At 42.8% G+C, this 18,044-nt stretch overlaps 1 protein-coding gene and 1 pseudogene across 1 annotated transcript in view; both read left to right on the forward strand.

The window, feature by feature from the left end:
• Nucleotides 1-858: 858 nt before the first annotated feature.
• Nucleotides 859-18,044, forward strand: part of LOC139417281 (kelch domain-containing protein 8B-like) — a 109,203-nt gene continuing 92,017 nt past the window's right edge. Inside the window, exon 1 of the mRNA XM_071166541.1 lies at nt 859-1,249. Within this exon, the coding sequence (XP_071022642.1) occupies nt 859-1,249 (391 nt within the window). The remainder of the gene's footprint in view (nt 1,250-18,044) is intronic.
• The window catches only part of LOC139416995 (general transcription factor II-I repeat domain-containing protein 2A-like), a 40,216-nt pseudogene continuing 36,077 nt past the window's right edge, over nt 13,906-18,044 (forward strand).

Raw genomic sequence — 18,044 nt, forward strand, 5'->3', positions numbered from 1 at the left:
CAGGAATCTCTGTGAGAGCCTCACTGTGTCTCAGGGGAACAAAAGTTACTCCTCAGCCCCAGTTGGGCCCTGACAGCTGCCTTCTGGAATTGAGTGTTTTGGTCTAATTAGAAACGTTCTGTCTGACCTCAAGAGCTTATTCCTATTATACTTGGAGAGAGTTTTCATTTGAAGCCTTTGTTCGGTTTTGGTTTTTACCCTCTTCACCATATTCAAATAACAGCTGAAGCCCAGGATAATTGCCTTTGGCTGAGAATGTGAATGCAGGTTCCTTCCAAGTCATTGCAGTGGATTATCATGAATTATCATTACCGTTAAGGTCACACCCTGTAGGTTTTTCTCCTTCGTTGTTTGATCCAGCTCCATCTTCCACTTGACGCTAACACTTCACAGGGATTGTGCATAAAGCCGGGCACACCTTCTTGCGTGTGTTCGCTATAGGAAGCCTTCAAAAAACCTTGTTTTAGTGTATTCCTCTCTAGAGAGCAGCGCACAGCTGCACAACAATCAACTGCGGTGATTTTTTTACCAAAATAAAGGCCCTTGAATGGAGTAAAATGAGAAAAAAGGGCAGATGGCAACCCTGCTTTAAAACATCAACAAATTAATTAATACAACATTGGGTGGTAGAGGCATTTGGCAAAGTGCTGAAGTAGCCTCTCCCCCCCCCCCCCCCCCCCCCATCTCTCTTTCTCTGTCACGTTCCCTCTCTCACTTGAGACAGGGGATCAGGTAGCAGAGCAGAAAGACCGGAGGTTGATCCGCAGTGCCCCTGCTTCTCTGTTTGTTGTGTTTTTGTTTGTCCCCCCACCCGTCTGTGCATGTAATGACCCATCACCTTCGTCAGCCTCAGGAGAGATGCCTATACTCGAGATGGCAGTGAGCCTAGTCAAGTCCCTGTACTGGGAAGTGTTCCCCCCCATGTCCTCGTGCAGGGTCTACTGCACCCCTGTGTTCCATGACGGCCTGCTCTATGTGCTCGGGGGCTGCAGTGAGACAGGCCTGCCTCTAGACACTGCCGAGGTGCTGGACATAGAGAGCCAGACATGGACCCAGTTACCTCCACTCCCTACAGCCCGTGCGGGGGCATCAGCGGTGGCCCTGGGGGGTCAGGTGATGGTAATGGGGGGCATGGATGGCCAGCAGAGCCCCCTGTCCTCCGTGGAGGTCTACAACCCTGACGAGGGCAAGTGGGAGAGGAAGGCCAGCCTAGGACAACCCTCCATGGGCATCACCTCATTAGAGAAAGGTAAGAGTCCACCTCATACTGTACTACTGCTGCAACAGGATAGTATAATGTTGAGCTCCAACCCTCTCACTCTGCAGTTTAATAATTGAACTGTGAATTGTACTGGGAAAGGCTTTCCACCGCCCTGACAAGTTCTCTCAGGAGCAGGTTCTCTTTAGTTCTAATTAACTAGTGTCACTAAGACCTTTAAGACTGTTATGCATATTGAGGAGCGTTTAGTTGTTGTCTCGAGCTGTGGTTTAGAAGAATACCTCATCCTGATTAAGTAAACCATTTCCCCTTTCCCTGTCATCTGAGAGTTGTCTCAAGTTTTGTACAGCACCAGTCAAAAGTTTGGACACACCTACTCATTGCAGGGTTTTTCTTTATTTTTTACTATTTTCTACATTGTAGAATACTAGTGAAGACATCAAAACTATGAAATAACACATATGGAATCATGTAGTAACCAAAATAGTGTTAAACGAATCAAAATAGCCACCCTTTGCCTTGATGACAGCTTTGCACACTCTTGGCATTCTCTCAACCAGCTTCACCTGGAATGCTTGAAGTTCTTGAAGGAGTTCCCACATATGCTGAGCACTTGTTGGCTGCTTTTCCTTCACTCTGTGGTCCAACTCATACCAAACCATCTCAATTGGGTTGAGGTCGGGTGATTGTGGAGGCCAGGTCATCTGATACAGCACTCCATCACTCTCCTTCTTGGTCAAAGAGCCCTTACACAGCCTGGAGGTGTGTTAGGTCGTTGGCCTGTTGAAAAACAAATGATAGTTCCACTATGCGCAAACCAGATGGGATGGCATATCGCTGCAGAATGCTGTGGTAGCCATGCTGGTTAAGTGTGCCTTAAATTCTAAATAAATCACAGACAGTGTCACCAGCAAAGCACCATCACACCACCTCCTCCATGCTTCACAGTGGGAACCACACACGCGGAGATCAGCCGTTCAACTATTCGGTGGTTGGAACCAAAAATCTCTTCTTCTTATTAGTGTCCTTAAGTAGTGGTTTCTTTGCAGCAATTCAACCTTGAAGGACTGATTTGCACAGTCTCCTCTGAATAGTTGATGGTGAGATGTGTCTGTTACTTGAACTCTGTGAAGCATTTATTTGGGCGGCAATTTCTGAGCTTGGTAACTCTTATGAACTTATCCTCTTTAGCAGAGTTAACTCTGGGTCTTCAGTTCCTGTGGCAGTCATCATGAGAGTCAGTTTCATCATAGGGCTTGATGGTTTTTGTGACTGCACCTGAAGAAACTTCAACGTTTTTGAAATGTTCCGCATTGACTGACCTTCATGTCTTAAAGTAATGATGGACTGTAATTTCTCTTTGTTTATTTGAGCTGTTCTTGTCATAATATGGACTACCTCATGAAGCTGGTTGAGAGAATGCCAAGAGTGTGCAATGCTGTCATCAAGGAAAGGGTGGCTACTTTGAAGAATCTCAAATACAAAATATATTTTGATTTGCTAAACACTTTTTTGGTTACTACATGATTCCATATGTGTTATTTCATAGTTTTGATGACTTCACTATTATTGTACAATGTAGAAAATAGTAAAAATAAAGAAAAACCCTGCAATGAGTAGGTGTGTCCAAAATGTTGACTGTTACTGTAAATACACTATATAGATCTTTAAAAAGGAAAGGTAGACAGCAGACACATACGCATACTGTCATTTTAACTTGTACATTTGATAAGAAGGTATCATTAATAACGACACATGATTTCTTATGTTTTTACTTTCTTCAAAAAGGTCAGAACAGATATGAGGCATAAACATTCTTTATACCACGGCGTTGTTGAATACTTGTTTCTGATTGGCTTGAAGGGCATTCTAAGGGATAATCAATGAGGGGCTCTGCGTTATATGGAAAATAATGAAGGACCCGCAAGGTGTGTTCCACGACACGCAGAGTGGAACTGACCTTCCACTGAGTTGCATTATTTTCCAGAAAACGCATAGAGCCCTGAGTTGATTATCCCTTTCATACCAGGGTTATAATTTAGCACATTTGCCACTAGAAATGTGTTAATTTGCTGGTAGGAATGTTTTCAATTCAACTTTTGCTTTCAAAAGCAGCTCAAACAGAACATTTAAGGATGAACTATCACCAATGAATTCTACCGAGCTGATATATCGTGGTCTATAGGGTTTAATCGTGAATGCTGATTAGTTAAAACCGTAAATGGTGTCTATTCCACCATTTACCACCGGCTAAATCTATGATGTTAAAATGCCTATATACTCTGTTCCATCTGACTGCTCAATCCACTGTCTCGTCAGCCCAGCCAGGTAATTTATAAACTTGATCTCCACTACATTATCTCACATTTCTTTTAGACTAACATTTTGTTTTCAAAGCTGTCATCAAGGCAAAGGGTGGCTAATTTGGAGAATCTCAAATGCAAAATATATTTTGATTTGTTTAACACTTTTTTGGTTACTACATGATCCGATATGTGTTATTTCTTTGTTTTGATGTCTTCACTAATATTCTACAATGTAGAAAATAGTAGAAATAAAGAAAAACCCTGTAATGACTAGATGTGTCCAAATGTTTGACTGGTACTGTATGTTTATGCAGTTTGAAGAGCTGCTGGAGAGAGAAGATATATGGATGTTTAGCTTTAAGTGCTCCTCTGCAGTTTCCTGTTGCTCTCTGTTTACATTACTACTTACCAGACGGCTGCATCACTATGACCTTTCAAGGTCATAATATAGAGTCATACTGAAGATAGGAAACGGCACAGGTAGACAAGTGACTTTGTTCAGCATAGGTGAAGTGTTGTTTCCATTGTGTTTTCTGTAGGCGGTTTCAGTTTGTTTATGCACAGCTGTCTGAATGTGAACATGCTTCTACTTTAGGCCTCTGGGTTCCACAAGTATCCCTGGGTTCAAGAGAGAGTGGAACTTTGTTAAAACACTCTCAGTGTACTATGAGTGGGAGCGATTATGGTTTTAAACTCTGTGAATCATCACTGGTAAAGCTTATGGAAATATACTTCTGTTACCTTTTCAGGCCTATGTGACTGACTTCCCCCTCTTGTTTGTTTTGTTTTTAATGATTCATCAAAAGTGTTTGATAGGGGTGTCACACAGCTGGCTGAGAGATGGCCTCATTCTGGAATATGTCAATTAGTCTCTGTGTGTTAAGAGTGTGATGTTGACATCGGGTGTGATGTGAGAGGACGCCAATGAGTTATCAGTTGAGACAGTAGACAGAGAGCATACCTGACTCCTGCTCTGTCCCAAAGCATGTCCAATATCAGCCTTGACCTACATCTACAGTGCCTTGCGAAAGTATTCGGCCCCCTTGAACTTTGCGACCTTTTGCCACATTTCAGGCTTCAAACATAAAGATATAAAACTGTATTTTTTTGTGAAGAATCAACAACAAGTGGGACACAATCATGAAGTGGAACGACATTTATTGGATATTTCAAACTTTTTTAATTAATCAAAAACTGAAAAATTGGGCGTGCAAAATTATTCAGCCCCCTTAAGTTAATACTTTGTAGCGCCACCTTTTGCTGCGATTACAGCTGTAAGTCGCTTGGGGTATGTCTCTATCAGTTTTGCACATCGAGAGACTGACATTTTTTCCCATTCCTCCTTGCAAAACAGCTCGAGCTCAGTGAGGTTGGATGGAGAGCATTTGTGAACAGCAGTTTTCAGTTCTTTCCACAGATTCTCGATTGGATTCAGGTCTGGACTTTGACTTGGCCATTCTAACACCTGGATATGTTTATTTTTGAACCATTCCATTGTAGATTTTGCTTTATGTTTCGGATCATTGTCTTGTTGGAAGACAAATCTCCGTCCCAGTCTCAGGTCTTTTGCAGACTCCATCAGGTTTTCTTCCAGAATGGTCCTGTATTTGGCTCCATCCATCTTCCCATCAATTTTAACCATCTTCCCTGTCCCTGCTGAAGAAAAGCAGGCCCAAACCATGATGCTGCCACCACCATGTTTGACAGTGGGGATGGTGTGTTCAGCTGTGTTGCTTTTACGCCAAACATAACGTTTTACATTGTTGCCAAAAAGTTCAATTTTGGTTTCATCTGACCAGAGCACCTTCTTCCACATGTTTGGTGTGTCTCCCAGGTGGCTTGTGGCAAACTTTAAACGACACTTTTTATGGATATCTTTAAGAAATGGCTTTCTTCTTGCCACTCTTCCATAAAGGCCAGATTTGTGCAATATACGACTGATTGTTGTCCTATGGACAGAGTCTCCCACCTCAGCTGTAGATCTCTGCAGTTCATCCAGAGTGATCATGGGCCTCTTGGCTGCATCTCTGATCAGTCTTCTCCTTGTATGAGCTGAAAGTTTAGAGGGACGGCCAGGTCTTGGTAGATTTGCAGTGGTCTGATACTCCTTCCATTTCAATATTATCGCTTGCACAGTGATCCTTGGGATGTTTAAAGCTTGGGAAATCTTTTTGTATCCAAATCCGGCTTTAAACTTCTTCACAACAGTATCTCGGACCTGCCTGGTGTGTTCCTTGTTCTTCATGATGCTCTCTGCGATTTTAACGGACCTCTGAGACTATCACTGTGCAGGTGCATTTATACGGAGACTTGATTACACACAGGTGGATTGTATTTATCATCATTAGTCATTTAGGTCAACATTGGATCATTCAGAGATCCTCACTGAACTTCTGGAGAGAGTTTGCTGCACTGAAAGTAAAGGGGCTGAATAATTTTGTACGCCCAATTTTTCAGTTTTTGATTTGTTAAAAAAGTTTGAAATATCCAATAAATGTCGTTCCACTTCATGATTGTGTCCCACTTGTTGTTGATTCTTCACAAAAAAATACAGTTTTATATCTTTATGTTTGAAGCCTGAAATGTGGCAAAAGGTCGCAAAGTTCAAGGGGGCCGAATACTTTCGCAAGGCACTGTACCTTATCTTCATCCACAGACATTACATGTCATGTTTAATTGACTGTCTGGCATGACATAACATCTTGGTTACAGGTGCAAGCTAAAACATCCCGGTGTACAAATAATTAATTGTAGAGTTTTCCGTTTCAATGTGCCTGCTAGCATCTAATGCTGTTTTCACAAATCAGGCAACAAGTACCTTTGAGACAGGATATGGCTAAATGGATTATCATTGTATTCTGTAAAGTATTGAGTGTAAAGGTGAACTATGCGGAGCAGTAGCTCTGTTTCAACAGTACTCTATTTAATTTCCTGTCTCAGTAGTGCTCCTACTGTGCAGTGAGGTTTGTCAGTGAGGTAGTCATGGCTTCCTGTACTGTGTGGACTGACAGCTGTAAGCTGTGTGTGGTAAGATCAAATCAAATCAAATCAAATCAAATTTTTATTTGTCACATACACATGGTTAGCAGATGTTAATGCGAGTGTAGAGAAATGCTTGTGCTTCTAGTTCCGACAATGCAGTAATAACAAGTAATCTAACTAACAATTCCAAAACTACTGTCCTGTACACAGTGTAAGGGGATAAAGAATATGTACATAAGGATATATGAATGAGTGATGGTACAGAGCAGCATAGGCAAGATACAGTAGATGGTATCGAGTACAGTATGTACAAATGAGATGAGTATGTAAACAAAGTGGCATAGTTTAAAGTGGCTAGTGATACATGTATTACATAAGGATACAGTCGATGATATAGAGTACAGTATATACGCATGCATATGAGATGAATAATGTAGGGTAAGTAACATTATATAAGGTAGCATTGTTTAAAGTGGCTAGTAATATATTTACATCATTTCCCATCAATTCCCATTATTAAAGTGGCTGGAGTTGAGTCAGTGTCAGTGTGTTGGCAGCAGCCACTCAGTGTTAGTGGTGGCTGTTTAACAGTCTGATGGCCTTGAGATAGAAGCTGTTTTTCAGTCTCTCGGTCCCAGCTTTGATGCACCTGTACTGACCTCGCCTTCTGGATGATAGCGGGGTGAACAGGCAGTGGCTCGGGTGGTTGATGTCCTTGATGATCTTTATGGCCTTCCTGTGACATCGGGTGGTGTAGGTGTCCTGGAGGGCAGGTAGTTTGCCCCCGGTGATGCGTTGTGCAGACCTCACTACCCTCTGGAGAGCCTTACGGTTGAGGGCGGTGCAGTTGCCATACCAGGCGGTGATACAGCCCGCCAGGATGCTCTCGATTGTGCATCTGTAGAAGTTTGTGAGTGCTTTTGGTGACAAGCCAAATTTCTTCAGCCTCCTGAGGTTGAAGAGGCGCTGCTGCGCCTTCTTCACGATGCTGTCTGTGTGAGTGGACCAATTCAGTTTGTCTGTGATGTGTATGCCAAGGAACTTAAAACTTGCTACCCTCTCCACTACTGTTCCATCGATGTGGATAGGGGGGTGTTCCCTCTGCTGTTTCCTGAAGTCCACAATCATCTCCTTAGTTTTGTTGACGTTGAGTGTGAGGTTATTTTCCTGACACCACACTCCGAGGGCCCTCACCTCCTCCCTGTAGGCCGTCTCGTCGTTGTTGGTAATCAAGCCTACCACTGTTGTGTCGTCCGCAAACTTGATGATTGAGTTGGAGGCGTGCGTGGCCACGCAGTCGTGGGTGAACAGGGAGTACAGGAGAGGGCTCAGAACGCACCCTTGTGGGGCCCCAGTGTTGAGGATCAGCGGGGAGGAGATGTTGTTGCCTACCCTCACCACCTGGGGGCGGCCCGTCAGGAAGTCCAGTACCCAGTTGCACAGGGCGGGGTCGAGACCCAGGGTCGCGAGCTTGATGACGAGCTTGGAGGGTACTATGGTGTTGAATGCCGAGCTGTAGTCGATGAACAGCATTCTCACATAGGTATTCCTCTTGTCCAGATGGGTTAGGGCAGTGTGCAGTGTGGTTGAGATTGCATCGTCTGTGGACCTATTTGGGCGGTAAGCAAATTGGAGTGGGTCTAGGGTGTCAGGTAGGGTGGAGGTGATATGGTCCTTGACTAGTCTCTCAAAGCACTTCATGATGACGGATGTGAGTGCTACGGGGCGGTAGTCGTTTAGCTCAGTTACCTTAGCTTTCTTGGGAACAGGAACAATGGTGGCCCTCTTGAAGCATGTGGGAACAGCAGACTGGTATAGGGATTGATTGAATATGTCCGTAAACACACCGGCCAGCTGGTCTGCGCATGCTCTGAGGGCGCGGCTGGGGATGCCGTCTGGGCCTGCAGCCTTGCGAGGGTTAACACGTTTAAATGTCTTACTCACCTCGGCTGCAGTGAAGGAGAGACCGCATGTTTTCGTTGCAGGCCGTGTCAGTGGCACTGTATTGTCCTCAAAGCGGGCAAAAAAGTTATTTAGTCTGCCTGGGAGCAAGACATCCTGGTCCGTGACTGGGCTGGATTTCTTCCTGTAGTCCGTGATTGACTGTAGACCCTGCCACATGCCTCTTGTGTCTGAGCCGTTGAATTGAGATTCTACTTTGTCTCTGTACTGGCGCTTAGCTTGTTTGATAGCCTTGCGGAGGGAATAGCTGCACTGTTTGTATTCGGTCATGTTACCAGACACCTTGCCCTGATTAAAAGCAGTGGTTCGCGCTTTCAGTTTCACACGAATGCTGCCATCAATCCACGGTTTCTGGTTAGGGAATGTTTTAATTGTTGCTATGGGAACGACATCTTCAACGCACGTTCTAATGAACTAATGAAGATAAACCAGAGGGGTATACTACAAAGCAGGATAAGCGAGCTAACTCGTCAGAATATTTGTGATATGATTTTGTAGAAAGATAAACTTGAAATGAGCATGGTCTAATTAATTTAACAAACGAATTACATATTTAAGTTGAGCTATGATTTTAACCATAAAATCAATAGTTATTTCTGGTTGCTTATCAAAATTAGCTGGCTAACTCATTGATTTTGCTTTGTAGTGTACCCCTCTGGTCTCTGACTTGTGCTCTAAACTTCCCAACCTATCAGCTTCTCCACTGATACTTCCTGATGTCTCTCTGACAGCTGAGTGACAGTTGGCTCTGAGGCTAGCCCCTCAGCCCCTCAGCACATCACATCATGCAGAATAGACAGTTGTATTCTTACCCACCTCTTCCCCATCTCTCACTCTTCTTATCAAACTCTGTTTTTCTCTCTTTAACCATTTTCCTTCTCACTCCTTCACTCACACTCTTGGTCGTGCAGTCAACTGATCAAGCGAGCATTGCTGTTGCTTAGCAACAAGTGTGTGTGTGTGTGTGTGTGTGTGTGTGTGTGTGTGTGTGTGTGTGTGTGTGTGTGTGTGTGTGTGTGTATGTTTGTATTTAGATGTGTGACAGCGAGAGTGTGTGTGTGTGTTGGGGCGAAGAGCAACCCAGAGAGCACAACAGCACTGTTTTTAATCGTGGTGACACAACCCAGAGAGCACAACAGCATCGTTTTTAACTGTGGTGACACAACCCAGAGAGCACAACAGCATAATTTTTAACTGTGGTGACACAACCCAGAGAGCACAACAGCACTGTTTTTAACCGTGGTGACACAACCCAGAGAGCACAACAGCATCATTTTTAACTGTGGTGACACAACCCAGAGAGCACAACATCATCGTTTTTAACCATGTTTGCGTCACCGTGCCAACCTTTGATTCCCTCTTCTCTTCTGTTGCTGTTTCTGTCGGTTTTGTGAATGGCATGCATGGCTGGGGTTAGGCCCTGCCTTCTCCTCCTCTCCTCCTCTGAACTGAATCCGTCTTCTCCTGTTTTTTCCTCCTGTTTTTTCCTCCTGTTCAACCAGCTCCGTTACCACAGCCACCCATGTCTTGCAAATGGAGGTTTAAGCTTTTAATTTCACATTTAGCAGGAACAAGCCTGGTAAATGTCCCTTTCAACTTAATATGTGCTTCATATCTAAGATTATTCCAAATAGTGGCTGTAGTCTTTTGATGGGCTGTCAAGCCTTCCCTGTTGGCTGACCTGCTACTTGCCTGATTAAAAAGCAGTTCCACTGTGTTGTCATCTCCTTAGGTTTTATTACAACCATGTCTCAGAACTTCCTCTGCCAATTACTTCCAAGAGCTTGGCTCACTTAAATAGTCTTTTATGTCCTCGTTTGGTCGCACCAAGCTTCAGGTCTTGCTAGAGAATAATGTATTATGCAAAATAGTTCCAGAGCAAGCAGGGTCTCTGAAACACTTTGTATGATATGCTAATAGCCTGTTTTTTGGGTTGATCTGAACACATCGAACGTTTTCATGACTTGTTTGTATCTATGTTCTGCAGCTGCAGTGTCACTATTATGTGAACAACAACAACATCCAAACACAAAGAAGTGAGACAGGAAATGGTAGAATTTCTCTTGTAAGAAGAAATAGACAAAGATTACAGCGCTATTAGCTACCCTCCTGTCTCAATCAAATAGCAAACCCAACAGGACATGAACCCACTATGGCACTGTCCCCTGGGACACTCAACAATACAAAAGAGATTGTAATGAATTAACATTTTGATGGTCTTTATATCTTTCAGCCTGAAAACACTGTTTCATACTTACGTTTTTAAGCACAGCAGGACTTTTAAGGCATGCCTAATATGCATGCACATAGTCATATATATACACACACATACTTTGTTTTTGTGAAATTTCAGGACTTTTTGTGGTGTAAAAATGTTTGACCATTAAAGATCCTATTTTCCTGAACCCTTACCCCAACCTTAACCTAAACTTAACCCCCAAAACCCTAAACCTAACTTTAAACATAACCCTAAACCTAACATTAACTCCAAAACCCTAAATCTATGCCTTAAACATTTGAACAAATTCAGGACCTGATAAAGGGCCAGACTACCCTTTTCATGATATTCAGGTGAAATGTTAGTACTTTGGGGTCCAGATAATGTAGGAACACACACACACACACACACACACACACACACACACACACACACACACACACACACACACACACACACACACAGTTGAATGAAACCCGTTGAGGCCTCCAAGCCATTAGTCTCCTTCTCTCAGTGTTATTGTGTAATGGCCGTTTGATTTTATTTTGCGAGTGTGACCCCAGTGTGCGTCAGTGTTTTTGTTTGACCATGGGGATCAGAGGAACCTGCGCTGAATAGGAGAGCAACACACAGACACACACTCACTAACGCGGTGTACAAACGGGGGTGTTTTTCGGGCTTTCAGAAATGCGTATCTGCCTGCAGCAGTAATGGAGTCGGTTTAGGTTCTTTCACGAGTCACATCGGAGCTCATTATCCCTGTGCCCAGTAGTGTGTGTTGTGTGTGAAGTCCTCCTGCCTATACTCTGTCCCACCGCCCACCCGCCTCCCATGTCTGATAGTCTGTCTGTACACTGTACCTTCACAGGAAAACATTCAATTTATGCTGCTGAAGCTATTTGTACTGCTATTCTGGGAAAAAACAAAGTACACCATTCCCATGAGATGTAATTGTTTGTTGCACAGATTCTGAATGCTACTGCACTGTGTTTGAAAGCTGATCCACTGTGACTAAAAACTTGTAGAATTTCATTACTTTGGCAAATAGATAGTGCTGTATATAGATTAGGTAAAATTTAATGAAACATGGAGTCTCTCCCTTTCTCTTATCTTTAGCGGCTGGCTGCCCCATCCTGACAAACTCTCACACACAGTAAAGCAACTCATAGTATATTAGAAAACCCAGGGCTTTGCTGTGGCTGATGTGATGTCAGGAAGGGAGACAATTAAATAAACCCGCCACAAAGAGAAAGTTTGCTAGCTTAGTGTCTTAAGCCTGGCAGCAGACAGCAGGCTGTGTAGAGCAGTTTCTCAGGCTCACTTCACTTTCCGGACAAGGAAGTTGCCTCCACCCAGGGGAGAGGGGAGGGTTTTGGGATGACTATGCTGTGTTTCTGTACTGTAGAGTAGACAGCAAGAGTCCGACAGGTTGCCTTTGCCGGAGACAGAGAGACCCTATTGTCCAGGGTGGGAAGGAGTGTCAAGCTGACAGATCCAGAACACACTGTATAATTACCTCCCTATTCGTCACTTTGTTGAACCTCTCAGCACACCTTCATATTCACAGTGACTTAAACAACCCACTATTCCTTTCTCTAGGGATATATATTACCATTAACTGAAATCATAGCCTAATAGGATAATGCTGACTTGCTAATAGAACATTACATTCTCATAGGCAGTTTCATCTTTAGGATTGTAGCTTCATCCTGCACAACCTATTCCCTCCAGTCACACTTCAATCGAGTACAGGCTTAACTGAACGAACAGAGGCAGAATGCAATATGGAATTTTATGAAATAGTTTGGGGTATGGCCTCGTCTCCGTGGAATGCTCCTCGGAACCAAGTGCTGATGACACATAGCCCTTTGCTGGACAGCTGGCATCGAAGCAGAAACCTGCTGGTTTGTAGGTGACCAAATACTTATTTTCCACCATAATTTGCAAATAAATTCATAAAAAATCCTCCAATGTGATTTTCTGGATTTTTTTTCTCATTTTGTCTGTCATAGTTGAAGTGTACCTATTATGACAATTACAGGCCTCTCTCATCTTTTTAAGTGGAAGAACTTGCACAATTGGTGGCTGACTAAATACTTTTTTGCCCCACTGTACATCTACCCAACCACGCATGCCATTATGCAACATACAGTACCAGTCAAAAGTTTGAACACACTTACTCATTGCAGAATTTTTCTTTATTTTTACTATCTTCTATATTGGGAAGAAAGCTTAAATTATTTTTAATCTAACTGCACTGTCCAATTTACAGTATCTATTACAGTGAAAGAATACCATGCTATTGTTTGAGGAGAGTGCACAATTATGAACTTGAAAATGTATTAATAAACCAATTAGGCACATTTAGGCAGTCTTCATACAACATTTTGAACAGATATGCAATGGTTCATTGGATCAGTCTAAAACTTTGCACATACACTGCTGCCATGTAGTGGCCAAATCTAAATTGCACCTGGGCTGGAATAATACTTTATGGTCTTTCTCTTGCATTTCAAAGATGATGGTACAAAAAATAAAAACACATGTTTTTTCTTTGTATTATCGTTTACCAGATCTAATGTGTTATATTCTCCTACATTAATTTAACATTTCCACAAACTTCAAAGTGTTTTCTTTCAAATGCTATCAAGAATATGCATATCCTTGCTTCAGGTCATGAGCTACAGGCAGTTAGATTTGGGTATGTCATTTTAGGTGAAAATTGAAACAAAGGGTCCAATCCTTAAGAGGTTTGACATGAATGTTAGTCAATCCGGGAAAATTTTAAGAACTTTGAAATGTTCTTCAAGTGCAGTCGCTAAAACCGTCACGTGCTATGATGAAACTGGCTGATGACCGCCACAGGAATGGAAGACCCAGAGTTACCTCTGCTGCAGAGGATAAATTCATTAGAGTTAACTGCACCTCAGATTGCAGACCAAATAAATGCTCCACAGAGTTCAAGTAACAAACACATCTCAACATCAACTGTCTTCATGGTCAAATTTCTGCAAAGAAACCACTGCTAAAGGACACCAATAAGAAGAAGAGACTTGCTTGGGCCAAGAAACACGAGCAATGGACGTTAGACTGGTGGAAATCTGTCCTTTGGTCTGATGAGTCCAAATTTGATATTTTTGGTTCCAACCACCGTGTCTTTGTGAGAAGCAGAGTAGGTGAACGGATGATCTCTGCATGTGTGGTTCCCACCGTGAACCATGGAGGTGTGATGGTGTGGGGGTGCTTTGCTGGTGTCTGTGATTTATTTAAAATTCAAGGCTCACTAAACCAGCATGGGGACCACAGTACTCTGCAGCTATACGCCATCCCATCTGGTTGCACTTAGCGGGACTATAATTTGTTTTTCAACAGAACATTTACCCAAAACACAGGCTGTGTAAGGGCTATTTTAGCAAGATGGAGCGTGATGGAATGCTGTATCAGATGACCTGGCCTCCACAATCACCCGACATCAACCCGGTTGAGATGGTTTGGGATGAGTTGGACCACAGAGTGAAAGAAAAGCAGCCAACAAGTGCTCAGCATATGTGGGAACTCCTTCAAGACTGTTGGAAAAGCATTCCTCATGAAGCTGGTTGAGAGAATTCCAAGAGTGTGCAAAGCTGTCATCAAGGCAAAGAGTGGCTATTTTGATTTGTTAAACACTTTTTTGGTTACTACATGATTCCGCATGTGTTATTTCATAGTTTTGATGTCTTCACTATTATTCTACAATGTTGAAAATAGTCAAAATAAAGAAAAACCCTTGAATGAGTGGGTGTGTCCAAACTTTTGACTGGTACTGTACCTATATAATTAACATCAAATGCTAGCTTAGTGTTGACCCCAATAGTGCATAGCAAATTGCGGGAAGATATGGGCACCTGCCAAGAGTCCCGGCCCAATGTTGATCTGCTGAGTCCCTTGCGTTGTTACAATTTGAGAAGGTGCAATGATGAGTGATTGCCACCGCTATATGCATGAGTGTAATTGGATAAGTATTATGTGAACTTTGTAAATAAAGCATGGCACGCTGGCACCAGAATCAAACATTTGCTGTTGTGTTTAGACAAAATGCTATGTATGCTTATACGTAGAACCCAACCATGTACGCTGTAATGCGATTTGTATGATATAATGGGACGTTTGCTTTGCTTCAAACCCAGTCATGTATGCAGTAATACAAAGCAATAGGGACATATTACAGAAGGCGTTGAGGTGAAAGAAAACACCTTTGTGTTACTTGAGAAGTGAAACAGATGAGGGTTGAAGATGAGAAAAGAATGATGAGCAGAACAGGGTCGAGCGTGAAGATATATTAGCGCCTAAAGCATGAGAAAGGATTGAGTGGTAGTTCGAGCTGTTATGATAGTACACCAGGAACCCGATTTAGAATGCTTAAGAGTGAAGCTGTTGTGATTGATTGGGGTGAAAAGACCAGATCAGAAAAAACCTAGATCACGTGAAGGAATAAAAGTGATAGGAGTTGTGAATGCGCCATTTGAAGGAAACCATAAGAAAACAGTAAGAAGATAGCCTTACCAAAACGTCAATGCAGAGAGAAACCGCCTTGTCTGGGGGCCGGGAGCATATGCTGTAGAATAGGAAGTAGCAGGTATCTTAGTATTGAGAATAAAACTGTTGTGTTGGGATGAAGAGTTGTGCTGATTTTAATGAGTTGCCTGAAATGTGATTTGCCTAGTGTGCAACATGCAGTCTCTAGGCCTATGAGTTTAGGCCCGCTATAGAATTACCAATTATCCGTAATGTAAACCAATCAACTGTAGACTACTGAGCCTGAAAATCCCCTAAAGTAAATGGGATGGGAAGCATCCGTAGTAAAACCTGTCCTCGAGGGCCAACTGTTTAACATATTATGAGATCTTGAGATCAGACACTGTTGCAACAACCATAGTAAAACTATTATGAAAACAGGGTGCTTACCAAGAAATGCCAGTTTTAGCACCCATACAAGTCATGGAAGATTCTATAGATTTGCATAGAGATTTAGTTCTCTGTGAACCTACTTCTATATACTGTATCTGCATACTGTAGTTGTGTTATTGATACAAAAAGGGTCTGTCTGGTGATTTATCTGACAGGACATATAGTAACAGTAATAATCATTAAAGCAAAATGCATTTTGCAAGGCAGATGACTTTCAGAACACTCAAGGACACCTTAGATTAAAAGTAGGCCTACATACAGTAAACTCAAGTGTATCAATCAGTAGGGCAGAAGATTAACCTATTGTTCGATAATGTAGTCAATACTTGACCTTCGTGCCACTAGATATTCTTGTTACAGAACAAGGTCAAGTCAGACAGGTTGGTCCTCATCTGCCACTGCCTAATGTCTAGTTCAGGTATGGGCAACATTGATGGGGGTGGGAGCCACAAATAAATCTGAGGGGCCGACTTCTCTCACAGAGGCTGATTCTCCTGTCTATTAGTGTATTCTGTATGCAATGATTAATAATAGGCTGATATTAGCAGGTAAGACTTGAATCAGGTGTTTCACTGCTGAGCTGGGACAAAACATGCAGTATTAAAGCTTTCCAGGAGTAGGAATGAGGATCACTGCTTTCAAGTAGAATCCATGCCTGCTTTATAAGCTACATAATAGATTGATGGCCAGCTACAGGAAAGAGCTCTGGTCCAAGAAAGTTGGATGTTTCCTATGTTCTCTCTCTCCTCTTCCTCCTCTCTGCTTGAATAGATAAAGCTACAGGGCTTTATGATGTGGATGCACAGAGCATAGCCAATATCACCATCCAGTATTCCTTTCAACCAACATAGCGGCTCACACACACACACACACACACACACACACACACACACACACACACACACACACACACGCACACGCATAATGATAAGAAGCAAATACCCCCTGGAGTTGAGAATTAGCAACTAGGATATGAATATGGATGAATGTCTCATTAAGACAGCTTATTGAGATCATCTGCTGATTTAATCTGTCTCACTCTGACCAGCACCCCGCCCCTGTCACCAACCCTCCTGCCCCACTCCTCAATCCCTTTCTCTAAGCAGCAAGTCCCCCCAAAACACACAAATGTTCATAGTGCTTGTAATTCCAACAGAATGACACTGAAAGGAAGTTCAACCCAGCATGCAGTCCAGTGTCCTGTTGGTGTCTGTTTCCTGAGCACATGAAGATTGCAGAACACATTTGAAATGTTATTTCAAAGCTACAGTAGTTTCTCATTAGTTATGTTTGCCTCATGCTTCTGCAGAAAATAACTTTCCAAAATCTATTTTCACCCACACATTTCAACCCCCTCTCATGTTCTCCCTCTGTGTCTCTCTCCCTCTACCCTCTACTCCTCTGAGCTGCTTTTCTCTCATTTATTTCACTTGGCTGAAGGGTGTTCGGAAGCAGAGGGAGGATTGCGGTGGGCCCTACATGGGGAAGTTTCATTAGCAATTCAGCTAATGCCTTCACTGGCACACCACTCGATCTGAAATCTACCATTAAGTGATGAGAGGCTGAATGAGAAACGAAGATGAATCCATCCCTCTGTCACCTCTGTCCTGCCATCTGTCCTTCACCTTCTCCAACTAATGTCCTCCCTGATGTCACAGACTATACAGATCCTCCAAGGACTTTGTCACAAAGTAATGTAGAGCCATACAATACGATACCATAGAGCAAAACCTTGTTTCTGTTTTTTAACTTTGTAATCACATAGTGACTCGGGCTTGGAATTGCCAGTGACCTCACAATACGATATTATTACAATACTTAGGTGTCGATACGATATGTATTGTGATTCTCACTATTCTATATCTATTGCGATTCGATACTGCGATTTGATAGCGATTTAATGTCCCAAACATATTGCTCACTATATGTCTGCTGCAGAGAGACGAGAGAGCATGAGAAACCGAGTTTTGATCAGTCAGGGACATAAAGGTTCTGAAAACATGTTGACTCACTATAATTTGCTACCATCACTAATAGTTACCCACTTATCAAAACACAGGCAGCTTTTCCTTTTACTTTAGTTACTATGGCGATGTCTGTTTCTATGCAAAGCGGTTTCTAATGGAAGGTTAGTGGGGTGGGGGGGCATATGAGTAAGGCATAGAAGACATCTCAGAAGTGTATACATTTACTGGCAGTGCCAGTTATATTCAGCCTGTATGTTAGAATGTATATGTTGGAACTGACAAGAGGGAGTGCCGAGCTGGCTATTACTCTTGGGTCAGCAAGTAGCCTCGTGGTTAGAGTGTTGGGCCAGTAACTGAAAGGTTGCTGGATCGAATCCCTGAGCTGACAAGGTACAAATCTGTTGTTCTGCCCCCACTGTTCCCCAGTAGGCCGTCATTGTAAA

This window comes from Oncorhynchus clarkii, chromosome 9 (assembly GCF_045791955.1).
Source record: "Oncorhynchus clarkii lewisi isolate Uvic-CL-2024 chromosome 9, UVic_Ocla_1.0, whole genome shotgun sequence".
Lineage (NCBI taxonomy): Eukaryota > Metazoa > Chordata > Actinopteri > Salmoniformes > Salmonidae > Oncorhynchus > Oncorhynchus clarkii.